General features: G+C 28.1%; 1 protein-coding gene across 2 annotated transcripts in view; it reads left to right on the top strand.

The window, feature by feature from the left end:
• Nucleotides 1-26,249, top strand: part of LOC107443107 (guanine nucleotide exchange factor subunit RIC1) — a 63,964-nt gene that overhangs the window by 33,785 nt on the left and 3,930 nt on the right. For both annotated transcript variants that reach the window (XM_071183461.2, XM_087167853.1), the window contains 12 exons: nucleotides 740-843; nucleotides 1,992-2,038; nucleotides 2,964-3,088; nucleotides 3,861-4,003; nucleotides 4,085-4,219; nucleotides 4,298-4,334; nucleotides 5,168-5,426; nucleotides 6,070-6,234; nucleotides 7,476-7,594; nucleotides 17,048-17,287; nucleotides 19,670-19,841; nucleotides 22,476-22,664. In XM_071183461.2, the coding sequence (XP_071039562.2) occupies nucleotides 740-843; nucleotides 1,992-2,038; nucleotides 2,964-3,088; nucleotides 3,861-4,003; nucleotides 4,085-4,219; nucleotides 4,298-4,334; nucleotides 5,168-5,426; nucleotides 6,070-6,234; nucleotides 7,476-7,594; nucleotides 17,048-17,287; nucleotides 19,670-19,841; nucleotides 22,476-22,664 (1,735 nt within the window). The remainder of the gene's footprint in view (nucleotides 1-739; nucleotides 844-1,991; nucleotides 2,039-2,963; nucleotides 3,089-3,860; nucleotides 4,004-4,084; nucleotides 4,220-4,297; nucleotides 4,335-5,167; nucleotides 5,427-6,069; nucleotides 6,235-7,475; nucleotides 7,595-17,047; nucleotides 17,288-19,669; nucleotides 19,842-22,475; nucleotides 22,665-26,249) is intronic.

Genomic DNA, 26,249 nt, shown 5'->3' with positions numbered 1-26,249 from the left:
ATATGAAAATATCCTTTGCAAATTTTTTTTTAATGTTATTTTTTTTTGATATATTACAAATTGATATAGTTCTTTTTATTTGATATATGTAATCCTTTAAAAAATTAATGCAGAAAAGGTATTAAAACAGTTGATTAATTTTATCCATTTTGTTACAAGTGATAACTCTTTATTACATAATTATATAAATTTATATTTGAATATTTATAAATGATGTTTCTTAGAAATTTTTTTGAATCTCCATAACAGTTAAATTAATTATTAGTTGGTTGTGAATTAGTTTTGAATTAAATTTATTACATGAGTAAGTAAAAAAATTATTAATTTAAAAATAGAACGAGCCTCTCAATATTGAATTAATTTAAAATTGAGTTTAAATTGTTTACATGGTGGCAAAAATAATCAAGAAAATAACTCTTTGTCAGAAACTAATTATTTTATCATATTCATGTAAAGTCTTGAAAAATTATTTTGTATTTTTTTAATATATATATGAAGAACTTTCAACAGTAAGAAGAAAATTTTTTTATTAGTGCATATTTCCTAATTATAATATTTTTTTTAACTGCTTAAAAGGTGCTTATTTTTTGTTGAAAAATTTGGCTTAACTTCCTGTTTAAATCTTAAATGCCGCTGTGTATCTCTGCAAACATTACGGCAATGATTTTATTTCAATATTATTTATTCATTTTCTTTTGTACTGTATTTTATCTACCTAATAAGATAAAAATTGTTATAGCTGTTCTTTATGAAGATGCCGTTATTCTTGGAGCTGAAAACGAAACAGTTCTTCTCCCTGCAGACAGCTATGGAAAACAACCATTTTGTGTAGTGTCTCGAACTGTAGGTTTTTTTTATTTTAATATTTTTGTTTAGAAATAAATAACAATTATCTTATTTTAAATTAGATAACTGTAACATATGTATTTGTAAACAAACCATAAAAATATGCTTGTTCAAAAAAAAACTTGCTGTTAATATTTTTAAGTAAAAACATTTCTAAAAATTCTTAAATTATGGTTAATTTTTTAAATTAAGAAATGCAGAAGGAAATTAAATTGAGATGTCAACTAGCTTACCTGAATATTAGTTACTTTACCTTAAGAAAATACAGTTTTAAATATACAGATACAGTTGTTAAGAAGATACAGTACACAACAATTCTTGCTGACGCATACGTAGTTAAATAAAATTTAAGGTCTGCTTATAAAAAATTAATTAACATATCTCTTTCGTGTTTCTCTATCTCTCTCTATCTGTTTACTGTAAAAATGGTTTGGGTTTTGAACTGTGTTTGCAAATTAGCAATATTTACTTAATATCAATAATCTATAGCATTTCTCATTGAAGAAAAGAAAGTGTGCACATTAACTAGTAAATATTGTAAAAAAAAGTTTATTTTTTTATTTCAATGAATTTTTTTTTACTACAGTTTACTTCTAAGTGTTTTTTATAATTATCTTCCGATAGATTCAAAAATTTTTAATTCCATTCACTTTATTGAAAGTTAAAAAACTGTATTTATTTACAATTTTTTCTTCATGATAAATTTTTTGCTAATTGAATGCTCAACACTGCAAATCAGTTTTTTCTCACTTTTGTATTGCAAATAATTTGTTGAAGGAAAAAGCGCGACAAAAAATAAATATATTTTCATTGTCTTATAACTATTATATAGTGGGTCAGTAAAATAAAAGTCTAGCTAGCAAATACATGTGTTCAAGTTGTTGAATTTTTTAATTCTAATTTAATAAAAATAGTTTTCTGTAAAATTTTACAAGTATACGCAGCAGCAGTTCTCCTCTTAAAATAATAAACTTTCTTGTTTTTTCAGGATAATTATTTTTAAAAATAACTCTTTTAAATTCTTTTTTTTTTCAATGTCATTATTTACAGTAATTTATATCACATGACTTAATTTCTTTTGTCCTTATTACAAAGATATATTTTTAAAATATTTTATCATTTTTAATGCATCCATTTGTTTTTAGAGCCAAGTTTATCTTCATCATATATTAAGGCAACTGTTAAAAAGAAAGTAAGTAAATTTATTATTAATTATTTTTTATGTACTTCAATTTCATGTTTTTTTCTTTCTGCTTATTTGTCCCAAAATTCTTGAACATTTCCTCCCTCCCAGTGAAATTGAGAAGGTTCATTTCTCAAATGCACACTATCTTATGTCAGCTTTACTTGCATTGTGAATGGTAAAAGTAAATTGGCAGTTAACAGACATGGTCTATGGAAATATGTTATCCTCATTTGTGAAATTTAAAATTGCAAAATTGAAAAAATACAACAGACAAAGCTATATCATATCTGGCATCTTTAATTCCAAAAGAAATACAAATCAAGTTATTTCTAATTTGATGATAATTTCTTTTAGAATTACTGTTCAGTTTGATGAAAATACAGAAGAGGAATGTCAATTAAATATGTCTTTATAAAAAATTAGCAAGATAAAATTTTATTAAGATTTTGAAACAACTTATTAAATTTTATAATTTAAATACTTAAAGTCCCGCAGTGGACTGATCGTTTAGGGACCGAGGGTGAGCGGTATTGGTCCTCGTTAAACTGTTCTAACGTAAAGTGCTCGACTTCGCATGCAGGTCGTTGGGCTACCAAAGCGGGGGTGCCATCCTCTCTGCAGAGTATCAAAATGGTGATGGCATGTCTTCGGATCATCCTCAGGGATGTTTCCCAGACCGTCGCCAATGACCCATTGTGCAGCTCTAGTGCGACGTAAAAATGAACTACAACAACAATAAATACTTAAATTCTAAAGAATTATTCTGTTATTCTTTTGCTGTTAAAACTGTATTTTTTACTTTGTATTTCAAGCGTTATTAAAAACCATATTTTTTCATATATATTAATAAATAACTTATTAATAGTTTATTATATAATACTTTTTATTTATCCTTTTCTTAATAACTAACCACATATTTTGATTATATTAGTTTAGGGTACCATGCATGGGAAATTGCTCGAAGCTGTTCAACCCTACCATATTTTCCACACTCCTTAGAATTACTTTTACATGAAATTCTTGAAGAAGAGGCAACTTCATCTGATCCAATTCCTGGTAATGTTTTCTAGTTTTATTTAAAGATAAGGGGCTTTTCAAATATCATGCAAGTAAGATGTGAGGGTTTTGTGGTATAACCAAAAAAACAAACGTAAAGCAGGGCTAATTGTGCTCCGGAAAAAATCCGGATTTTTCACTAACAGTGATCCGGAAGTTTCCGGAGATCGAAAGTCCAGACGTTAAAAAAAATCTTTGATCACAGAAGTTTGCAAAAATCAAATTTTTAAAGGTGGAACTTAAACACACAGTTTATTTTATTTGTTTGTAAGGGAGAGCCAGAGAGATACTTTATAAGCTTATATTCATGATTAATATTTATTTTTTATCAGTTAATAGTTGTTATAATCACAAACTCAAGAAAGAAAGAAATATTTGTAAATTTTAATTACTTCTCCAGGTCATCATAGGTATGTGTAAAATTTTAAATACATTTTAGGAAAAGTAAGAAATGTTGAGAAAAAGGAGAAAAAACACCCTGTTTAAATTTTTTTCTAATTTTTCAATTTAAACCGTTTTTTTTTTTTTTTTTTTTTAACTCGAGAAATTTTCTGAAATTTTGACTTGGGTTCACAATCACCCCTGATAAAGGAAATAAGGTTAAATAAAATAAAAATAACATTCAGATTGACAATAGTAGCTATGTTCAGATTTGGTATTTGTTATTGAACGTACTTTATTTTCTGATAGTATAACTTGTGTTTATTTATGATTCACTATTAACTATTTTATTTTAAAAAGAATTAATCGTTTCAATCATTTTCTCTATCAGATGCTCTGCTACCAAGAGTTATTGATTTCATTCAAGAATTTCCAGTTTTTCTTCAAACAGTTGTTCAGTGTGCTAGAAAGACAGAGTTAGCACTATGGCCTTACCTCTTTTCAGCTGTTGGAAACCCAAAAAATCTTTTTCAAGTAATTATTTTATAAATTAAAATATTAGTGATTAATTTATTTCTGTTACTTTTTTGCAAATTTATAGAAATTTTTTTACAGGCGTGCTTAAATCAAGGTCAGTTGGACACAGCTGCATCTTATCTGATAATTTTACAAAATTTGGAACTGTCATCAGTAAGTCAACAGCATGCTACATTTTTATTAGATTCATCACTTGAAGCTGGCAAATGGGAGGTAAAGATTTTTATTATTTATATTGTTTATTTTATATTTCCTTAAAAAATAATAAAGCATGAATATCTCAATTTTTAGCTGGCAAATGAACTTGTGAGATTCTTAAAAGCAATTGGTAAGTTTATTCACCTTTAATTTTAATTGGACTTACATATTTACTCTTTAAGGGTTTATTAATTCTATTTTTTTAAAAATTGTTATGGAATTATTTTTCTTCCATTTATTCATAATTTTCTTGAACAAAAAAAAATTTTTTTTTGCCTTGAATAAATTTTGAATTATAAAATTATTTTGTTTATCCATGTTTGGCTGTTGTTATATTTAATTCAAGTTACTGCATTTAATTGCTTAATTGCTTTGTGCTTTTTTTGGTAAATAAATGCTATAATTTAAATTAAAAAAAATACATTTCAAGTTCCTATGAATGTACATTGGTAAAATGATAAAAACTAAACACTTTAAACTCAAAGATTTCTAAATCATATCAAAATTAGTTAATTGTTAAACATATTTAACTGGAAATAAGAATTTAAAGAAAGTCCAGCATAGTAATCTAATTGAATTTTGATGGGAAAAATGATCATCTTTTGGCAATTTTTAATTTCAATGATGCAACTGGTGTAATTAAGTAGAAGATTTATTTTATTTCTCGATTTATAATTGGATTCCGTTACGTAATGGAATTGTGATGCCAACGCTATATTTTTTCAATGAAGATGATTTAACCTATCTAAAAACTGAGAGAAAACTTATCTCTGGATCTGAGCATCCTCAAAATTTTGAACAAGTAATTTACAAATGCATTCCCTGATCCTGAGGCCAGTAACAAACAACAAATGTTGAAGACTAAGATTATCTTGAAATAAATCAAAATTTTTATATTTGTATGTGTGAGTTTAATCTATTACTCTTTATAATAAATTAATATTCAACATGTTTCTTTTTCAGACCCCAAAGATAATGAAATGATTCCTCGTTCCTTTAATTTACCAAATAAGTACGGTATACCTCATTCTACACCCCCTGTAAGCCCAACGGAAGATGATCTGTCCTTTGTATTAGGAACTGTCTCATTAAGTAGAACTAGATCTCAAAGTACAACTGTTTCCCAAAAATTGGCTTCTGCAATTCAAGATAAATCGTCACGAATTCAACATCAAGATATTACAAGAACAATTAGTGAGCCACATAACATTCCTAGGAGAAGGTATGATTTTTTAAATGTTACAAATATACTATTATTCAGGTGTAGTAATTCGGAAAATCCAGTCACTGTTCCAGAAGACAAGTCTCAATTAATATGTAATGTGCTATTTTGTGTCCAAAAACATCAAAACAGGAAACTGAAAATCAAAACAGCATATCACACTTTACACTGATTGCTGGTCTAGGGAACCACTGATAATTCTTTTATTATGATTCTAGTCAAATTTCAGTCGCCTTTGTCCAACCGATCATCATTAATTTTGAACCCTTAGCTATTTAGGTCTCATTTTTTTTACTTGGAATCTTCAGTTTTAGAAAATTGCATACATTCCCAATAAATTTTAAATCTGTTTTAGCATTTTCTATTTTAAAAAATTCAATGTTTGCTTCAAGCATATGATAAGTATTTTTTTGCATAGATATAAGTAAGATTTCTTTATTTTAATGCATTGATAAAAAAAAATCAGAGAAATGGTATTTAAAAAAGTTTTGATCTATCAAATATTAAAACTTCATTAATATATATTCTGCATTTTTGTAAGTACAAATGTCAATATTTTGCATTTTGCCAGCAATTAGATATCAAATTCTCCATAGCAAACAACATAGAAAAATTTCTGTTAATTATTCTTATGTTATTTTAGGAGAATATCTGAACATAAGGAAAAGCCGAATCAGGATGAATTTTTCATAGATGCTCTATTAGTAGGGCATGCTCGGAAGCTGCTCAGTTGTGGAAAACTGAAAGATTTAGGATATTTTGCAGCTCATCTTGATTTTCATTTAGTTACATTCTTTACTAAGGAAAGGTCAGTGTCTTGTTTGTTTTTCCCTATAAATCTTAAGTTTTTTTTTCAACTTATTGTTAATCTTTTATGTTTAAAGACCCTATAACTCTTTGTTTTGTTAAGATTTCTGATTTTTCTTAAAATAGAAGTTAAATCTTCAGAAATTTTAATAAATCTACATTTCTTTCTTACTCTTAATTTTTCACTTTATTATTTTGTGTTCTAGATTTGTTGCGTGCTTTTCAATTTTCACTTTTAAATTATTTCATGTTTTAGGATTATTTCAAATATTGTTATAATTTAAATTCTTACTTATTTGTTACTATTAAAATGTGTTGTAACATTGATGAGATTGATCTTTATCCATCAAACTATTAGTATTGCTTTTAAAAAATTATGTATAAATTGTGTGAAAAGTTTTCCAGTAGTGCTTCTGTGGTTTCTGGAAAAATAAAGATTGAGATTAAAACATTAGCAGTTAAACTACTGGTCAAAAATGCATTAAAATGTCTCTTTTGTGTAACTTTTCTGCTTTCAGAAGAATGAAAAATTGTGGATTTGTTTTATGGAAACCCCACATTATTCCCACATTAACTTATTTTGGTAATTTTTTCATAATATGTTAATGATAAATAAGCTATATGTAAATTATTTTTTGACTGAAAACTCAAATTCAGAGTCCTTTGCCAAAAAAATAAATGAATGAATTAAAAGTGCATTATTCAAAGTTGAATCTTGATTTTTAATCTCAAAAGGTTATATTTTAATTTTAACCATACTGTAATTTTTCGATAAATTTAACATACCTAACATTTACATAATGTTTTATTGCAATTATATTATTGTTCTCTGAAGCTATTATATATATACCCAATAGTAAGACATGTATTTACTGCCTTTCAATGATTCAATCCCTTTATTTTGACTGTCTCAAGAAATTGAGCCTCAATCTTAACTGCCACTGATCACTAATTAATGTGTGATTTTTTTTCTTTCCGTGCACTGCCTTTTTATTGAATAGTATGGTCCTAAGCCTGTTTGTTATGCAATGTGATATCAATGTTAAATAGTGAAATTTGCTGTAAAAATGCAAAAAAAAAATAGTTTTTTTCATCTTAAATTTAAAGCACAAGCAAATTAATTATGTTACCTACTGCATTCAAATTTTTCTGTAAATTATATTTACATAGAAACGATGCAATAAAGATGTGGCATTTTGTATTTTTATCTCTAATTTTCAAACAATTTGTTAAATAATTTAGGGACCAGGCTGCTCACGTTGATGATTTTCTCCGCGCTTTGTTTACACTCCATCAAGACTTTCAATGGCCATTTCCCTTATCATCTGTACTTTGTACAAATAACTTAAATAAAAATACAGGTATGTATGTATATTTGTTGGAAAAGGTACTCTTTAATAGAAGGTAGTAACATTTTTTCTTATAACCAACAATATTTAAATGGATTCCTTCACTTAGTTTCTTAGTTGATATTTTTCATTATATGAAAGGTTTTAACTATATATGAAATTGCCAGGAAATATACTACCTTTCACTAAAAAGCAATAATGGATGGATGGATATATATATATATATATATATATATATATATATATATATATATATATATATATATATATATATATATATATATATATATATATATCCATTATTGCTTTTTAGTGAAAGGTGAAAAATTATTATGTTGCATGATGTTCCATAAATAAAATTTATGCATCTATAATCTCTAAATTATTATTTATTTATTTTTAAGGATGTTAATTTTTCCAAATGGGTTATCTAATCAGTTTTTTCTTCAGGTCATTCTCTTTAAATCATAGTTGTTCTTTTCAAATGACATAATGCTTTAATGCTTTGCAATCTACAACAAAAGTGTATTAAGGTTGATAAAATATTTATTTTTAAAAAAAATGTTGTCTGCTGTGATTTCAAAAAATATTATATAAGTTAATTTCTTGTGAAACAACCTAAAATTTTGGGAGATTTTTATTATTGTAATATCCTTTCTTAGGAAGTAATTTGAAGATCTGCAAAATTTTATCCATGTCAGTTTTAAAAACTTGACTCTTTCTAATTATTTAGCTTGAAATTCATATCCACAATCAGTGCCTGTATTTTAATTGACTCTTTATTATGATCTTCATTATTTTTTCATGGTATTTCACCGAAAATACACTATAGTATTAAGTCCCACATCCGGATGTCTGTTTACGGGAAATGTCTATCAAATTTTACAATCAAAATAAACCTTTTCAAGGATATATATATACAGTGAAATATGTTTAAGAAGTTTCCACTTAAAAAGTTTTCCCGCGTAAGAAGTTATTTTTTTAAAAAACCTAATAATATAATGTACCTAATTATCAATTTTTAAGCAAAAACTGAAGAAAACTATTTCTATATTAATTAAGGTAAGTGCTACTTACCCCGTTCTCCAGGACTGCCACATTTTGGAGGGTAATAAATATCAATTTGCTCAGTCATAAAAGACTAACATGTTTTAGAGACAATCACTTTAATAACGAAATATAACAAACAAAAAAGGATTAACAATTAAACATCTAATTATCGTACGGAGCTAAACATGCTTGTTCACAGATTGAGATCAAAACATCAACTGGTGGCGCTGTGGGCGCACCAAAACAACATGCGCAGAAGTGGGAATTCTCGACAATCTCCCACCTTTGGATTCGAAGAAATATTTTCGAATCCAAACAGAATTCTTAGTCTATATGGTCCATCTGAAAAAACTAAACAAATAAAATTATTAGCAAAATGGTTACACTTCCAGCGGAAAAAGTCTTTGTATAGGTCTTAATAGTTTCCCAGATTGGGTCTTAAGTTCCACTAAACGGATTCTCCCATCCTTTCCTGGATAAGTCTTTTCAACTTTGGCCAATGGCCAGAGTATTCTTTTATGGTTGGAATCTCCGATTAGCACAAGATCTCCTTCTTTGATGGACGACTCCCTTTTAATTTTAGAATTATTTTTAAGCAAACCTAGATATTCAATTCTGAATCGGTTTCGCAGGTCTTGTCGCAATTTTAACCGATAAGAATATCTTTTGTTCAATTTTTTTTGAATCAATTAGGTCAAGTTCAGGAACACCAATTTCTTTAATTTCCTGTAGAAACATGGATGGCGTGAGCGCTGACAGATCTTCGGGATCTTCTGAAAGATACGTTATAGGACGGGAATTAATTAAACTTTCCGCGTCGCATAATACTGTAGCTAACTCTTCTTCATTCAAACAAGCTCGTCCTAGAACCTTTCTCAGGATGCCTTTCAAAACTCCTATTAATCTTTCGAAGAAGCCTCCCCACCAAGGGGCAGAGGGAGGATTAAATTTCCATGAAATTCGTTTCCTTGAAGCAAAGTCTTCAATTTCGTTCCAATTAATGTTCTTCAAAAGATTTGCCGTTCCCACAAGATTTGTCCCATTGTCAGAGTATACAGTGGACGGGAGTCCTCTGCGAGCAATAAATCGGCGAAGGGCCAAGATGAAACAATCTGTTGACAGGGACGATACTACTTCGAGGTGCACCGCTCGGTAGATGGCACAAGTGAAGAGTACCACCCAGCATTTTCTATCTCCTTTTAAAAGCAGAGGTCCGCACAGGTCGACACCTATAATTTCAAAAATAGCTGCGTCTCTGACTCGATCTTCTGGGAGTGGAATGCTTACGGCTTCCAATGGCTTAACCGAGAATCTTTTGCACTTGACGCAATTTCTTACGACGCTTCGAATTGTCTTTCTGGTTTTAATGATCCAAAACGACTCTCTGAGGTGAGACATCAAAGTTTGAACACCGGCATGTTTTAGTTCAATATGTTTGTCCATTATTAATTTTTCCACCAAATCATGCTTGCTAGGCAATAATATAGGGAATCTAAAAGTTTCTAAGTCTTTTCTCGATGTTATTCTTGTCTCAACTCGTAAGAGACCATCGCTGTCTTTCACAGTTCGAAAATTTATCTTTCCATTAAAAGATTCTCTTTGAATTTCTTTCAAAACGAACTTCTCAGATGCTTCGATCTCTTCTACCTCCAATTTTCCCTTCTTTCTATCACTATGATTTCTTAGAGTATTTTTATAAAATCGGATGACGTAAGCCATGATTCTCACAATTTTGTTGAAGGAAGACACATTTTGGAAGATTTCAAAGGTATTAGTTGTTAAATTTGTGGCTGAGGATATAGTTCGTTTTCTTTCTGAAAGAACTACTTCAATATCCGGAGAAAGTTCACTAGCTGGCCAATTCTCGAATGGCAGTTTTAACCATTGGGGGCCCTCCCACCAATGGGATTTCAATAAATCTTTAGAATTACATCCCCGCGAGGGCAAATCTGCGGGATTATACTTTCCTTGAATATGTCGCCAAGCCTCCGGATCCGTAAGTTTTCGAATTTCATTGACTCTGTTAGCAACAAAAGTGGCCCAGTTATCTTGCTTTTTAATCCAGTATAAAGCGTTCATTGAGTCAGTGTAGAAAAAGGTTTGCACATTCTTCATATTCAAATCATCTCTTACAGTGTAAGCGAGCCTGGCTCCAATGGTACACGCGAGAATTTCTAATCTAGGAATTGTTATCGATTTTAGGGGTGCTACCTTGGATTTAGCCTGTAAGAGTTGACAGTTAACTATTCCCCCTTTAACATTTCTAATAAAAATTGAAGCCGCGTAAGCCGATTTGCTCGCGTCTACGAAGACATGCAGAGTAGAATTTTCATCTAGATCAGGTGTTTTTCTAGGGATTTCTATTTCTTTCAGATATTTTAATTCATTAGCCCACTTTAGAAATTTATTCCTCAGATTATCCGGAAGTCCTGTATCCCAATTAATTTTCTCCTTCCAACATTCCTGCAAGATTAATTTAGGAACTAGTGTGACAGGACTTGTAAACCCAATAGGGTCAAAAATTCGGCTTAACATAGATAATACATTTCGTTTACTCGGAATGGGTTGATTTTCCTCATTTATCTCACAAGATAAAGTATCCCTGTATAAATTCCATTTAAGGCCCAATACTGAAACGATTTCTTTATAGTTATCTCCAGACAAGTTCAAAATTGAGGTTTCCTCATCACTATCTGGCCGATTATGTTTCCAATCCCTTAGGTCAAATTGTGCTGAAGCCATTAATTCTTTAGACACCGTAATGAAAGAATTTAACTCTTCAATAGTGTTCACACTTGCAACACAATTGTCTACATACATGGAATCTTTAAGTTTTAAAGCTATGTCTCTCTTGGTTTCATCTACATTCTCTAAATGATAATTTATAGTCGCGGCGAGTAAAAATGGGCTTGCATTTACGCCGAAAACTACACGACAATGTGAATAAACAATTAGTTTCCCTGGATCACCTCCCTCCCACCATAAGAACCGCAGAAATTTCTTATCTGAGGGAGCAACGTTTATTTGTTGGAAAGCTCGACGAATGTCCGATATTACCCCAAATTTCCCCTGACGAAATCTGTTAATGAGTTTGGGGATCAGTTCTAAATTATTCGGCCCTTTCTCAACGCAATCGTTCAGCGACACAGAATTTCTTTCCTTAGCGGACGCATCAAAAACCGGTCGGATTTTAGTTGTGGAGTTTTCTTTAAATACTGGTCTATGCGGTAAATAATGACCTTTATCTTTTGTCAGTTCCTCTGAATCAACGGGTTCAATAATTTTTTCGGCTACCCAATCTCTGAAGACGTTTTCATATTCATGTAAACAGTTTCGTTTTTGTAACGCCTTTACGCAAGACTTTAACCGCTTTTCGGCAAGGTTTCGATTGTCCGGTAATTCAGGATGAACCTCCAACCATGGGAGTGACACTTCGTACCTACCTTCTCCATCCCTTCTTAACGACCGAACAAAATGATCTTTCGCGGCTTCCTCAATTTCTGATCTCGTTTGAGAAATATTCGGTTCCGTAATTCTCAAAGAATCAAGTGACCATAAGTCACAAATATTTAAGTCAGTAACATGAAGTGATAAAAGCACTTCATTCGTTATAGGACTTTCTCCAGTTCTTCCCATTAAGGTCCAACCGAAATGCGTATTCATCGCGACAACGCCATTCGTTATATTTTTAATTTCTCCAGTAAATAAATCTCCAGCATAATCCGCACCTATTAATCCGTGAATTTCATTAGCATTCCTATCAAATAAACATAAAGTTTCATTCACGGTTACGTCACTAGGATAAATTCCGTGCCCTTTTAATTCCTTCATAATTTCCCTATTGTCCAATTTTGGAATCGGGGTACAAATTGTCTTTTGTTCCAGTACATTTAATGTATAAGTAAAACTATTGTCCACATTACTTAAATTAATCGTGTAATTTTTATGTGATTCTTTTTTCTTTAACCCCCCGAACAATCCATGCACAACTGTTTCCTGCCCAAGACTCTTTAATTTTAACTTACGCGCTGCAAATTCCGATATATAACTACAAGAAGATCCAGTATCAATAATCACCCTAATCAAATGTTTTTGTTTACCTCCCGAAACACTTACAATGAGAGTTTGCAACATTATTTTTTCTCTACTAGAAGAGTTACTTAAAGCACAGGCAGTATCAGGTTTCATTTGGGAAAGATAAGAATTATTCCCCTTCCCCCCTGTTTCTATCGAATTTATTTTTCTTTTCCCCATACACATTATACTGACGTGTCTGCCGGAACATATCTCACATTTAACGATAGCCTTACAAGTAGAGGAAAGGTGTCTTTTTTTTATTTTATCATTTAAGCATCGGAAACAAGAGCCAGACCGCTTACAAATGTCTATTTTTTCTTCCAAACTCAAATTATTATTCGTGCAAGAAGCCGAGTAATGTTTATGAGATTTACAAAATAGACAAGTCTCTTTCTCATTCTTCCGATCTTCAAAACACTCATTAATTAATACAGAAGCCGATGGCTGGCGCCTACACTCCTTCTCAGTAATGTGGTGATTCATTCTAACATGTGTTTTGATTTCCGAAACAGAAGTATTCATATTTAAGAAAGTCATTTCTCTGGCTTTTAATTGAGATGATAAAAAATCGATTAGCTCATCAATTTCAGAAACAAGAGGATTTTTCGTTCTTTTGTTGAATTCAAGTAGTAGATCACGGGGCAACAATTTGGTTAAAATGGGAACTAGAATGTTCGAATAGCTATCTTTTTTAACAGATAAACTTTCTAAGCTTCTGATATTCTTTTGTATGTGATTAAAAATGTTCCTGAAGTTTTTTACGTCATCAGAGTTTTTTAATGGGCATGTATGGAGTAGGTTTTCAATGTGTACATTAATCAAAATATTTGTATCGCCAAATTGTTGCTTTAATAAATCAATAGCGTGATCATAATGTTCCGCGGTTAATTCTAAACCATCAATCACATTAAACGCAGGACCTCCTAAAAATGATCTCAAATAAATGAATTTATCAAGTTTACTGAGGTTCTTATTCTCATTAATTGACGAATTGAAACAATTCCAAAAATTTAACCATTCAGAAATTTCTCCGTAGTACTTAGGAATAGTTAATTTAGGTAACTTTATGCGTTCCCTTTCAATGGTTTGAATGTCACTCTGATTGGGACTATTTACAGAAATATTAGCTTCTTGAAAGGAATTATTTAAATCAAGTTCTTTGTTTAAATTCTTAATAAATCTTAATGTTCTAAATTTTGTTTTAGTTATTTTTTCTTTGTACTCTTCTATACAGTTAAATTCCTCTTCCATATCCTCGATTTTGATTAAGCCCTCAATCTGAGAATCAATAGTTTTTAATTCCTCGCTTTTTTCACCAAAAAGTTCGAGTGATTCTTCGAGATCTTCCACACTTATGTCCGGTTTTAGAATGTCAGTTTCGATTTTAGTAATCATCTTTGTCACCGAAGCTCTTACAAAGCCGCGTTTCCGTTTCAATTTATTTAATTCTTCTTCAGACATTCTGTAAGTGTGAGTCAATTTATAGTTATTCTTAATTGCTAATCTTAATTTCTTTAAATTGGTGTTTAATGTCTTATTTCAAACATGCAAGATTTCGTTATCAGGTAAAAGTCAATAAATGTCAATAATAGTTTATTACCGTTTAATGGCAGTCCCTGTTCGGGCGCCAAATATCAATTTTTAAGCAAAAACTGAAGAAAACTATTTCTATATTAATTAAGGTAAGTGCTACTTACCCCGTTCTCCAGGACTGCCACATTTTGGAGGGTAATAAATATCAATTTGCTCAGTCATAAAAGACTAACATGTTTTAGAGACAATCACTTTAATAACGAAATATAACAAACAAAAAAGGATTAACAATTAAACATCTAATTATCGTACGGAGCTAAACATGCTTGTTCACAGATTGAGATCAAAACATCAACTGGTGGCGCTGTGGGCGCACCAAAACAACATGCGCAGAAGTGGGAATTCTCGACATAATAATATACCTAATAAATTTACCTTTATAAGAAGTTTTTTTCCCGGTTAATAAGTTTTCATGCGCTTCCAATTTTCTTCATTTTTATTAAACTTTATACTTAAAATGTCTTATCTAGTTTTACATTTCTGTGACATAAACAGATACATGAACTATGCAAAATTAACAAAGACCGCAGGCCTTCCTTGCTCCCCCATTACACAAAAGGTGTTTCATCGGGAACAGGTGTGAGCAAAGGAATGTGAAACTTTAGATGAACAATGAAACTGATAAGAATGTGGGAAATCGCTTGGACATTGTGTCCACTGTAAATGAAAGTTGGAGAGCCTGATGAAGTATGAACTGCACTTTAACATGGAGAAATGTGGATTGTTTTTCAATATTTTCAATCCCGATAAAACTTATGCATTAAAAGGTGAACGCTGCCATGTAGGAAAAAACAGTAAAAAAAAAGAACATTTGATACTTTAAGGTGGGGGTAGTATAAATGGTACAGAAAAATTACCGATTTTAGTTATTGGTAAAGCGAAAAATGTGTGTATTTTTAACCTTCAACCATTTAAGAAGTTATCCCGTTTAATAAGTCATTTCTTTCTAGTCTCTTAAAAAGACTTCTTAAGCGGGTTCCACTGTATATATATATATATATATATATATATATATATATATATATATATTCAATCTGTTAAAAAGGATATTTAAGAAAAAATTTCTTGCTGCTTTTCAGATATCTGTTCAATAAACAGACTATAAGATGTGTTAAAAAGATGAGGGTAGTTAAAGAAAAAAAAACTTGGTTGAGAAGAATAAACTATGAATACTAATATAGCTAAATTTTATTAGAGTTTGAAAAAAACACCTGCAGACAAGCTTTGTTTCCCTTTAAGTTAGGTATAAATTTTTTTCTTAACAAAATCTACTAGATTTTGTTCTTTCTTTTATATTATTTTTTTATTAAATTGAATTAATTTACTTTTAGAACATGAGGCTTTATTTTAATATTATTTTTTTCTGATTATCTGCCCAGCGAATTCTGCGCAGGAAATGGAGGATGGGGGGGGGGAGAAAAACATGTCTTTATTTATGAAAGAGAAAGTTCTTATCGTCTGCAGCTTTATTTATTTTTTAACCTATGAGAGAACGTTGCTGTGTGAAATTAACGTTAATTGTTGATGGTTTATTATTTTTTTTTATTGACGGATGCATGTTGTGATGTATCTTTACCTATAATCCAAAACATCTATTTTCCGGACTTGCCAAAGTCTTGACGATTCCATATACGAGATTTTTCACCTGTATTTACTCTAAAGTTGAAATGCATGAACTATCTTTACATTCAAATTTTTCACTTAACCAATTTTAAAGTTTGTAGTTTAGTTAATAAAATCATACCATCAGATCAAAATGAGTTATTCTGATCATCTAAAGAGTAAATTAGAATTTACTCTACAAATTATAACTTTTATTCGTTTTGTAAAAGTTTACTAGAAAAAAAGGTTAAGGAAAAAATACCGGCTTGAAATCTATTTTATTTAACATTAAGTTCAGTTCCAATAAAGATTTTTACGAGTTTAATTAGTGAAACGAAAATATAATGAATTAAGCTTAATATTGTAAGGAAATTAAATATTTCTTTAGAGAACAAAATGTTACTTTAAGAACTAAATCTTTAACGAAATATTTTTCAAGCAATGTGTTAATACCAGTACCCTTTCAAATTTTAATTAATAATGTCATTTAGTTAGAATTATTTTTATAATAATGGTTAAATATAATGGTTTTAATAACTTAATATCTTCTCTAATAAACTTAATTGAATAGAATATGTGTTGCATATATAAATAACAAGGAATTATGAGATTTAATAATTTTTTTTCTTCCAGATTTATTGCACAATTTTTTGGATTATAAGTCTGTCATCATTGAGTCAGGCTTTATATCTAATTCTATTTATCATAAACTAACTGAATTTAATTATGGCATGAAGACAATGGTTGCAGAATTCATTCATCTGATAAAATTAGGAATTCTATTAATATTCCTACTAGTAAACTCAATGCAAATTTGGTAAAAAAAGCTTCAATTAAAATTAAAATTTGTAATAGTTTAAAAAAAATGAATTAAACATATTAATTGAAGAAATTGAGAATTTCTCTAGAAAACAGAATGCTACTTAGAGCTAAATATTTAAAAAAAAATTTCAAGCTGTGTAATACCTGTGTCCTTTTAGATGGTATTTAATAATGTCCTTGTGTTAAAATGTTTGTGTAATGATGATAAAAACGAATGCTTATAACTTAATATCTTCTCTAATAAACTGAATTGAATGGAATATTTGTTGCATATGTAAATAATAATAATTTGTTAGATTTAATAAATTTTTCTTTTTCCAGATTTAATGCACAATTTTTTGGATTATAAATCTGTCATCACAGAGTCAGGTTTTAAATCTAATTCTACTTATCATAAACTAAATGAAGTTAATTATAAGGACATGCAAGACAATGGTTGCAGAATTAATCCCTCTGATAAAATAAAGAATTCTTTTGGAATTCCTCCCAGTAAACTCAATGCAAATTTGGATAGAGTGTCTGACCAAACTATTGAAGCTAAACTTGCCCCAAAACAAAAAGGTAACTACGTTTTTTAAAAATTCATTTTTTTAAATGTAAGATCAAGTACTACTTAATTATTATTTATTTAATTCAATTAGTTTGTATGGCTATTCATAGCGCCACACACACACAAAAAAATTATTAAATAATTGTAAAATAATTTTTTATTTGAATTATCTTTGGATAAAAAAAGTTTTATAATTGTGTGCAAAATTTTTCCTTTTATTAGCTTAGATAGAGCAAAATCAGCACAAAATTTAAAATTAATATAAGGGGTACAAATTTTCAAGACCCTGTTTTCCTGTTGCTACTGCAGCCCCTTATATTTTGAGAATAAGGAATCAAAATCCATCAAAAATTGGTATTATGATTTAATAGATATTGTAGGTTATTCCATGGAAAATACGTATTTGTTTCTATTTTCATTAACTAAAATATCATCTACACAAATTAATTCACATATTTAAGATTAAGTCTTGAAATCATAAATATTGAGTTTCAGTTCATGAAAATTCCATCATTGGAGCTGAAGTTATTAAAAGTATTTGCTTTTTTTTTTCCTGCACTCTGTACATTTATTTTCTAAAAGTAATCTTTGTAGGATTTAAATACTTACTATAAAAAAATTAAGTATTGTAATTTTGAAACCAAGGAGAAAAAAAACATGGATCCCATTGCTTGTTTGGCTGCTGAAAAACTAGTTAAAAATAATTTCACTTGTGGAAAGTGTGTAATTAATTGCTTATGTATATAAAAGTGCCAATAAAGAAAAGTGCTCCATATTTTTGCCACAACATAAAAAAAAATGTGTTTTTGCTCCGTAACATTCAAATTTCTAAACATTTAGCTATCAAGTTTATTGAGTAAATTTATGTAAATAAATAGCATTAACAAGGTAACAATTCTAGTGATAATTCACTTATTCATTAAGTGCATAGGACTTGCATTTATCCTATAATTAAGGTAAGTTAAGAATCACAGGCTACATGGCTAGATTCACCTTACTATTTGTTTAAAGTTGAAGGTTTTCATCCCAATGTTACACAAATGGGACTAATTTTTGCCTTATTTGTCCAGATTCAACTTATCGATAAATTTTCACCCAATAAAAAAAAAAAATTCAGCGTTTTTAATTTTTGTATTATTAGATTCAAACAAAAAATTTCTAGTTGTTATTCAAGTCTTAATTTCATAAAATTAGTGACAGATAACCTTTTATCTCCCTTTAATATTTGATTAAATTTTTAAGTAATTAATTACATTTTTAAGTTACAAAAATTTTATATAATAAGTTTGGGCTTAGCACAAATTTCACAGAAGTGATTTTTTCTTCATTTGTTTATTTGTCTTGATTTGCTGTTCAGAATTTTTAGAGCTCTAAGATAAATTAAGGATGAAAAAAATTGATTAATTAAATTTAAAAATAATTAAATTTTGTGGTATCCACTTATTTTACTGTTTTGATGTGATAGAGATTGTATGTATAATTTATTTAAAATTATTTTAATCCAGTTAAAAAAATAAATAATCAATAGATTTTTGCAATCGTGAACTGATGATCTACCACTAATTGCCTTTTTTAAAAAAATGTTTGACTACATTCAAAATTATAAAAAAAAACTTTTTTAATTAAAAATGTTGAAATCAATTTTAGTTTTCAACTGAATATTTAGGCTTCAGATTAGCTTTTAGTAAGAACTGAACCAAATTAAATGTTCAAAGAATACTTAAATTTTGAGACATTAACAGACAGGTAATTCAATAATTTTTATTTGTAAGACTGATTTATTTTAATTTTTTTTTTTCTTCCAAAATCACAAAATTCGTTTAAATTTAGTATTATGCAATGTATTTTAAAAAACTTTTAAGCTGTTGCCTCTTTATTACATTCAACAAATTCAAAAAAAAATTTAAAGAGTGGCAATTGGATTTTTATTCAGAAATTATCCACACTAGAGGATTTGTCTCAATGCTTGTTCCTGTAATGTTGTGTTCTATTTCCTTGTCATTTTCTTGGGTTTCAAATAGACAAGCAGCAGAGTTGAAAATTTGTAGTTTGTTACACGGAATGATGTTTTTTTTTATTGGATGACATTAAAAAGAAGTTATCTGTGAGGGAAAAAGTAAGCATGTCTTGCACCAAATTTTTGACAACTAAATGGTTAAATAAAAGAAAAAGTTGTATATCGGATAGTTTAACATTTTAAAAGCTGGATATATATCAGTTTCATTCCTAACAAGCATGTAATTAATTCAATATTTTTTCTTCAATATTCAATCTCAGTAAATTTTGAAATATATTTTTTTACTGTAATTTTTATAATTTAAAATCATACAAACTGCTAATTCAGATAACTTCCAAACTTAGTGAGTATAAACTAGTTTTTAAATTACTTTTAGAAAGCAGCTTATTAACCCTAGATGTCTCAGAAAACAGCTCTTTATGGACAGATGACAGTCTGAACACATTTGACGAAGAAAATTTTTCATCATTACCTTCATCCCTGGAATTGGAAAATGTTCCAGAAGATCTAATTAGTAAAGGCCCATTAGAAACTGAAGTACAATTAAGGTGATTTGTTTTTATATGTGAATTGTTTTATAAGTTGTAAATGGTATAAAGTATTTATTGTAAAATAATAACAGGCTACAATTAAAGCTAGTGAAATTAAATTTCAAAAATTTGAGAAAAAATATTTGTTAAATCTTATATCCAAAAAAAGTTTTGGTATACAATGCTGAATAGTTATATAATTTTTTATATCTGAATTTTTTTTTGTTTATGAACTGAGTAGCATATAATATATATTACAGTGAAATTAAGGAACTATCACTTCATTTTTATCGCTATTCAGTCATCAATTCTATGTATATTGTCAGTGACGTGTGGATGCCTTGGGCAAACACCTCTATTAGAAGCCCTTTAAAGGAGAAGTGTAATCACAGAAATATCTTACTGAAAAATGGAATTATGCATCAGCAGTTCCCAACTGACCTTAAAAAGTGTGGTACTGGCATTTGATACTGATCAAGGGTCCTAACCATGATAATTCTTCGGCTCTAATTTGAGTTTTTTTGGCACAATTCCTAGGGAATTATGCTAATAAAGTAGAAGAAAAATTAAAGTTTAAAAAAAATTAAAAAAAGAAATAAAGTTCACAAATAAATATATATGTGTATATATATATAAATATATATATGTATGTATATATATATATGTATGTATATATATATGTATATATATATGTATATATATGTGTATATAAATATATATACACACATTCATACATATATATATATATATATATATATATATATGTATATATGTATATATATATATATATATATATATATATATACCGATTGTGAAGCCTCGATTTTATATTTAATAAGACGCATAAATCAGACGCATTAAAAACGCACAAAGCGGGATAATGTTAAATTGGAGTTTTAAAAAAATGTAAGTATATTTTTCAAAAATCCACACTTACAATATGAACTACTGAAAAAAATATGTAATTTTTACGTATTTTTTTCTTTTAGATACAAATTCAACAATATCCCTCTTGATACTTATCATTTTTTGCAAATTTACATTCGCAAATGTTTCAGAGATTTTTATGCTTTCAAATTCTAGATCAGTTGTGGGTATATCCCCTGACATTTTTTATTTTATTTTTTGCTGGTTTTCATAACTATCATCGGGAGTGGGCATAAAATCAGATACTGAAGGAATTGAAAATATGGGATATATATTGTAGTTGATATCTACGCGTTATCAACTTAGGAAGATCTGCTACCAAATTTTATTCTGAAGGGCCAATGTTCCCATTGGATACAGAGATCCAATTAACCCCGAGAAGCTTTATTAAACCCATTTGTAATGCATTTTAGTGGACACTGTCTTACTCTCTAGAAGGGAAATGTTGAGCTTCCAGAGCATTATTTTTTTTTTGCTTTAGAAGCATCTTGTAAGTCATTGAAATAAGGAAAAAGAAACTATTATCTAGTCAGTTGTTTAGTGTAATGCGTTTGAAATGATTGGGTAATTCTAAGATTTAAAGGTTGAAACTTGCTGGAAAAAATTCTGCTCTTAAATTTTGTGATTTAATCTCCCATACTTCCTTTAACGACCCTTCCTGTGTTTTGCCCAATCCACCATCCTTCTGATTTTGACTCAAGGGGGAAATCTCCTCTCATAGACAAACAGACTATAATATAGAAAGAATGCCAGAAAAGCTATAAATAGAAAATAAACAAGTATCTTACGAAAAAAAAATTTTTTGTTCTGTTAGAAAAATATATACAACAGGCTATTCTCAAAATGGGTAACGTAAAATCTGGCATAGTTTAGTATTGGCAATAGTTCCATTTTTCCTTAAACATATTTGCATGTATGTACATATATGTATGTATATACATATATGTATGTATATACATATATGTATGTATATACATATATGTATGTATACATATATATATATATATGTGTGTATGCATGTATGTATATCTTTCGTAGGAGCTACTTGCATATGTGTATAGTCGTCATACCAATATAAATATAGGTGTCCATTTGTCATTATAATTTTTACTTGTATTTTTTGTAGTTAGTTGGCCTCAAAGTTTCTCCCATTTTTTTACAATATTCGTGGTTCTCATAACTAAATTAAGACTTGGTAAAAGATGAATTATTTCCAACAAAATAATTTTCTTTATTTTTTCCTTAAACATAATTTAAATTTTATTTGTAATATTGCTCACTTTTTAACCACCTTAAAACTTATTTGATTGTTTTAAAAACATTTTATTCTCCAAAAATTTTTTTTGATACAAATATTTACCTGTTTAAAAAAATTTAAATTCATAATGAAATAAATAGTATTGTTAGTCATATATTAGATACCCATCTCTGGTTGAATGCTTGGTCCTCCTCTGTGCACGTGACTGATGTTTATTTAATTTATATGTTTGAAAATAGTTTTTTTTTTCATTACTAAGACAAGGTAAGAGATTTTTCTCTTCGAGACATTTGTTTTATGAAAATTATAGAATCGAACTTTTTTTGTTCATTTATATTTCTCATTTTATCTCAATATAAAAAGATAAAGTTAAATGTCTTATTTTTTTAACATTATCTAAAAAATGTCCAGAAATGACTTTATTTTTTACGTGTCTGAAACATATTTTTATGACTTCTTTGTTGCAGGTATCTACTACAATTGCTATTAGAAGCAGGCTGTTTGGATTGGTCTCTATTAATTGCCATTGTTTTAAGGGATGTCATGGGTGTCATACGTGTTGTAAATTTGGCGAAGCAGCCTGATCAGTTACCAGAGATTTTAAAACACTTACGGGATGGAATGGCCTCTATTGAACAGTGGGCTGAAAAAGAATGGTAATGATGGAAACATACTTTATTGAATATAATCCTTTTGTTTAGAAATTTTCTGTATGTAATTTTTTGAATTATGCTTGAAATTGAATTGCTTTTGATATATTCATACAGTATATGTTTATTTTTTAAGGCAGTAATTTAGATTTTTTTTTTTAAAAAAGTTTTAAAGAATTTTTATGTGTCTAAATTGTTTTAAATTGTGTTTGTTCAATATAACATATTTTTAACTAAATCTTTAATTAATATGTTTATTTTTTATAAAAACTAAGTGATTTTGATAACAAAAAAGTTGAAAAAATTTCTATGTATGTAAATTGTTTTAAATTGAATTTACAGAAGTTTAAACAACAAAACATATCCTTAACTAAATATTTAACTTAATTTTTTTTTAGAATTCACTACTCATAGTTCTTTTAAAAATGTGATAATTGGCACCTTTCAGGTAGTTATAACCTTCAGAACTGTGCCTTGTGTAGAACTTGGTCCTATTTTGTGAATATCATTACAATTAAAATCATTGTCAATGTTAGGGTGATAATATAATAATATTTTAATTTTGCTATTCATTATCTAAGATTTTTCAAAAAGTACAATACTCCATCATCAGTATGACTCTCATTAGAAAAATAGTAATAGCTTGGCATATGAATTTTGCAAGAAAAAATTAAAAAAAAAAAAAAATTGCGTTCACATGATTTGCTAGTTACCTTAAATTGGCCCAAAAATGGATGTGCGCAAGGTATTAATATTATACTGGATCATTTAAAATTTATAATTAATTAAGGTTGATATTTAAATATAAAATTTTATTGATTTTAAAAAATTAACATTTATTTAATAAATAAATAAACATGATTTACCCGTTGTGCACGGATTTGTCTGAATTGGATTTGCACATGGTAAAAATATAAGTTTAGTTAACAAAGAAATATTTAATTATGACATACAATCCACTCAACAATTTTATGTAGAATTTAATTACATTAATTGGATACCCATTGTTTTTTTATTAAATTTTGGAAGGGTTCGTCTATTTGTTTTTTCGGTAAATAAACATTACAACAAATTCTTTTGTTCTTATTCATTTGATTACAAATTGTATTTAAATAAATGTTTTTAGAAACACTAGAATTCCATGTAATTAGTTTATTTATATTAAATTCAAAATCATTTCTTTCAGCGTATAAATTAACTGCAGATATTTCTTCTTTTTTATGTACTTTAATCCAAAAAAATAAAATTATTATCGTCATAATTACGAAGCAATATTATTTATTCGGGTTAAATATTATTTAACAAAATTGTATAATTTTGAAAACTAAAGATAATTAAATCATCAATAAATCTGAAAACTAATTTAATATTGAGAGTATAATTTTTTTCAGAATTATATAAAAATAAGTTAGCTCAGAGTGATGAATAATTAGACCCTTGTAATATTCCATCAATTTGATCAAAAATATTTTTCCTATTGTAAAGATAATTAGTAAAAACACAAAAATTTATGAGAATTTCCCACTAATCAAAATTGCAATTTAAGAGATTTTTTGTTGAAAAATGTGGCTATGCATCATGCAATTGGGTATAAGGAGAACTTTTTAAACTGAACTTAACTTTATTTATAGCCTAAATTTGCTAATATTTTAGTTTGGATTATATACATATAAGGTTTGTATAGTATTTTCTTGATATTTGCATTGCTTTTTTGTAATGATAATAATCACAAAATATTTTATTTGAGTTATGATGAGGGGTTGAAAAGTCTACTAGGTCACCATTGTGGCTAAAGAGTTGCAGTTGCTATTTTTAGCATTAAAAACCTGAATATTTTTTTTAATAAATAAATTAAATTAAAAGTTTTTTTTAACATAACATTTAGAATTAATATCCTCTTGTCAGATTTAAACAGGAAAAACGCATCTTCTCTATTTTTTGATCTTTATAATTACAAATTTTATTTAAAAATGAAAAGGGAAAATTCTAGAAATTATTCAGATATTTCTACAAATAATAATAAATGTACTGTTGCTGATTATTTTGTGGATAATCACACACAAAACAAAAGAAATATATTATGAAGATAATTATCAATAAAAATGTCTCAGCACTAAATAGAATGCAGTGGATTCATCATTTGCTATGGTTAAGCATAGTACTTTCCAGATTTCATCTGATTTCTTGTCTGGTACTCCAATTGGTTTTTAAAGTTCATTCTAATTAGAAACATTTAAAAGTAAACATACATTTGTCTACTTTATTTAGTTTAAAATAATATTAAGTCAAAAGATAAAGATTTTTTTGATGTTATTTTATAAAAACAAAACTCAGTTATGCTATTTTTCATTACACAACATGTCTCCGAAAAAGTTAACCCTGGTTCTGAGAAATTTTAAATTTTTTGTTGACCTATGGTTTTGGTGATTTGTTTTTAAAGAATAGCTCTGTGTATGAAATATTTATTTTGTATTCCTAATTCGCCTTTATACATCATTGTACCTTCAAGAGTTATCTTACTAAATTTTTTATGTATATTGCTTTGTATTTTTTTGTTGTGTGCTAGTAAAAAGTATGAACGCATAAGTTGATTTCATCATCCTCTATTTCCGCTTTTATTTTCATATATTGTAATCTGGCGAACTTGTTATGAAAACATTTTAAATCACTTTTTAAAAATGTTAATAAAATGTACATTTGAATTCTCTACTTGCTTTATTTATTACATTTTGAGTTTTATTCCGTATATTCTTGATTTTTTTTTATTTTCTATTTTTTGCTTGGTTGTTTTATTTCACATTTTTTGCTTAATAAGTTCTATTTACGTTTCAGTTTTTTGTTGCTCCTCACACTATTGTATTGATATATTTTGCTTTGGCTATATTAATACAATATTAGAAAACACTTTTTTTTACATAATATAGTGTGAACTGATGATGAGATTCTCCTTTTACGTATTTGTTTCCATGTTTTCTCTCTCCCTTTCTATATATATATTATAAAATGCAAAAACATTTATCATTTTCAAAACTAGTTTCTAGGGAAGAACTTTATTATATTTGCCACCTTAAAAACGTTTAAGCACAATTATAAATATATTCAATATAAAGTTGCTCATTAAATTAATAATTACTTCATTAAATTATGTAAAAAAATTTATTCAAAATTACTGCTCGTTAATCTTTAATTTCATAAAGTTATCAGTTGTGTTCCTTAGATTTCAATAAAATCATTTATAAATGTATACTGAGCAGAAGCATTGTCATATTAGCAAAGATAAAAATAATTAAGCAAACTAAAAAAACCTAATAAATTTATGAACAAGTGAAAAATGTTGAAGTGTTTAGACTCTATGATTGTTGTTTGCTCTAGACTCATGGAAATATTTAGTGAATGAACCCCAAATCAAGGATTGTGGTACTCATCTATAAATAGAACAGTGTGAGGTTTGTCTGTGACAAAGTGAAAAAAAGAAATTTATAAGACAGAGTAATAAAATTGTCTTCTACTATTTTGAAATAATAAAGAAATAATTAATTGGTTCCCATAATCAACAAAAATTTGTGAGATTTTCTGTTTGATTTTAAAAGG

Source organism: Parasteatoda tepidariorum, chromosome 7 (genome assembly GCF_982258835.1).
Source record: "Parasteatoda tepidariorum strain Cologne lab strain chromosome 7, Ptep-v5.0, whole genome shotgun sequence".
Classification (NCBI taxonomy): domain Eukaryota; kingdom Metazoa; phylum Arthropoda; class Arachnida; order Araneae; family Theridiidae; genus Parasteatoda; species Parasteatoda tepidariorum.
This window is presented reverse-complemented; position numbering and strand designations above follow the sequence as displayed.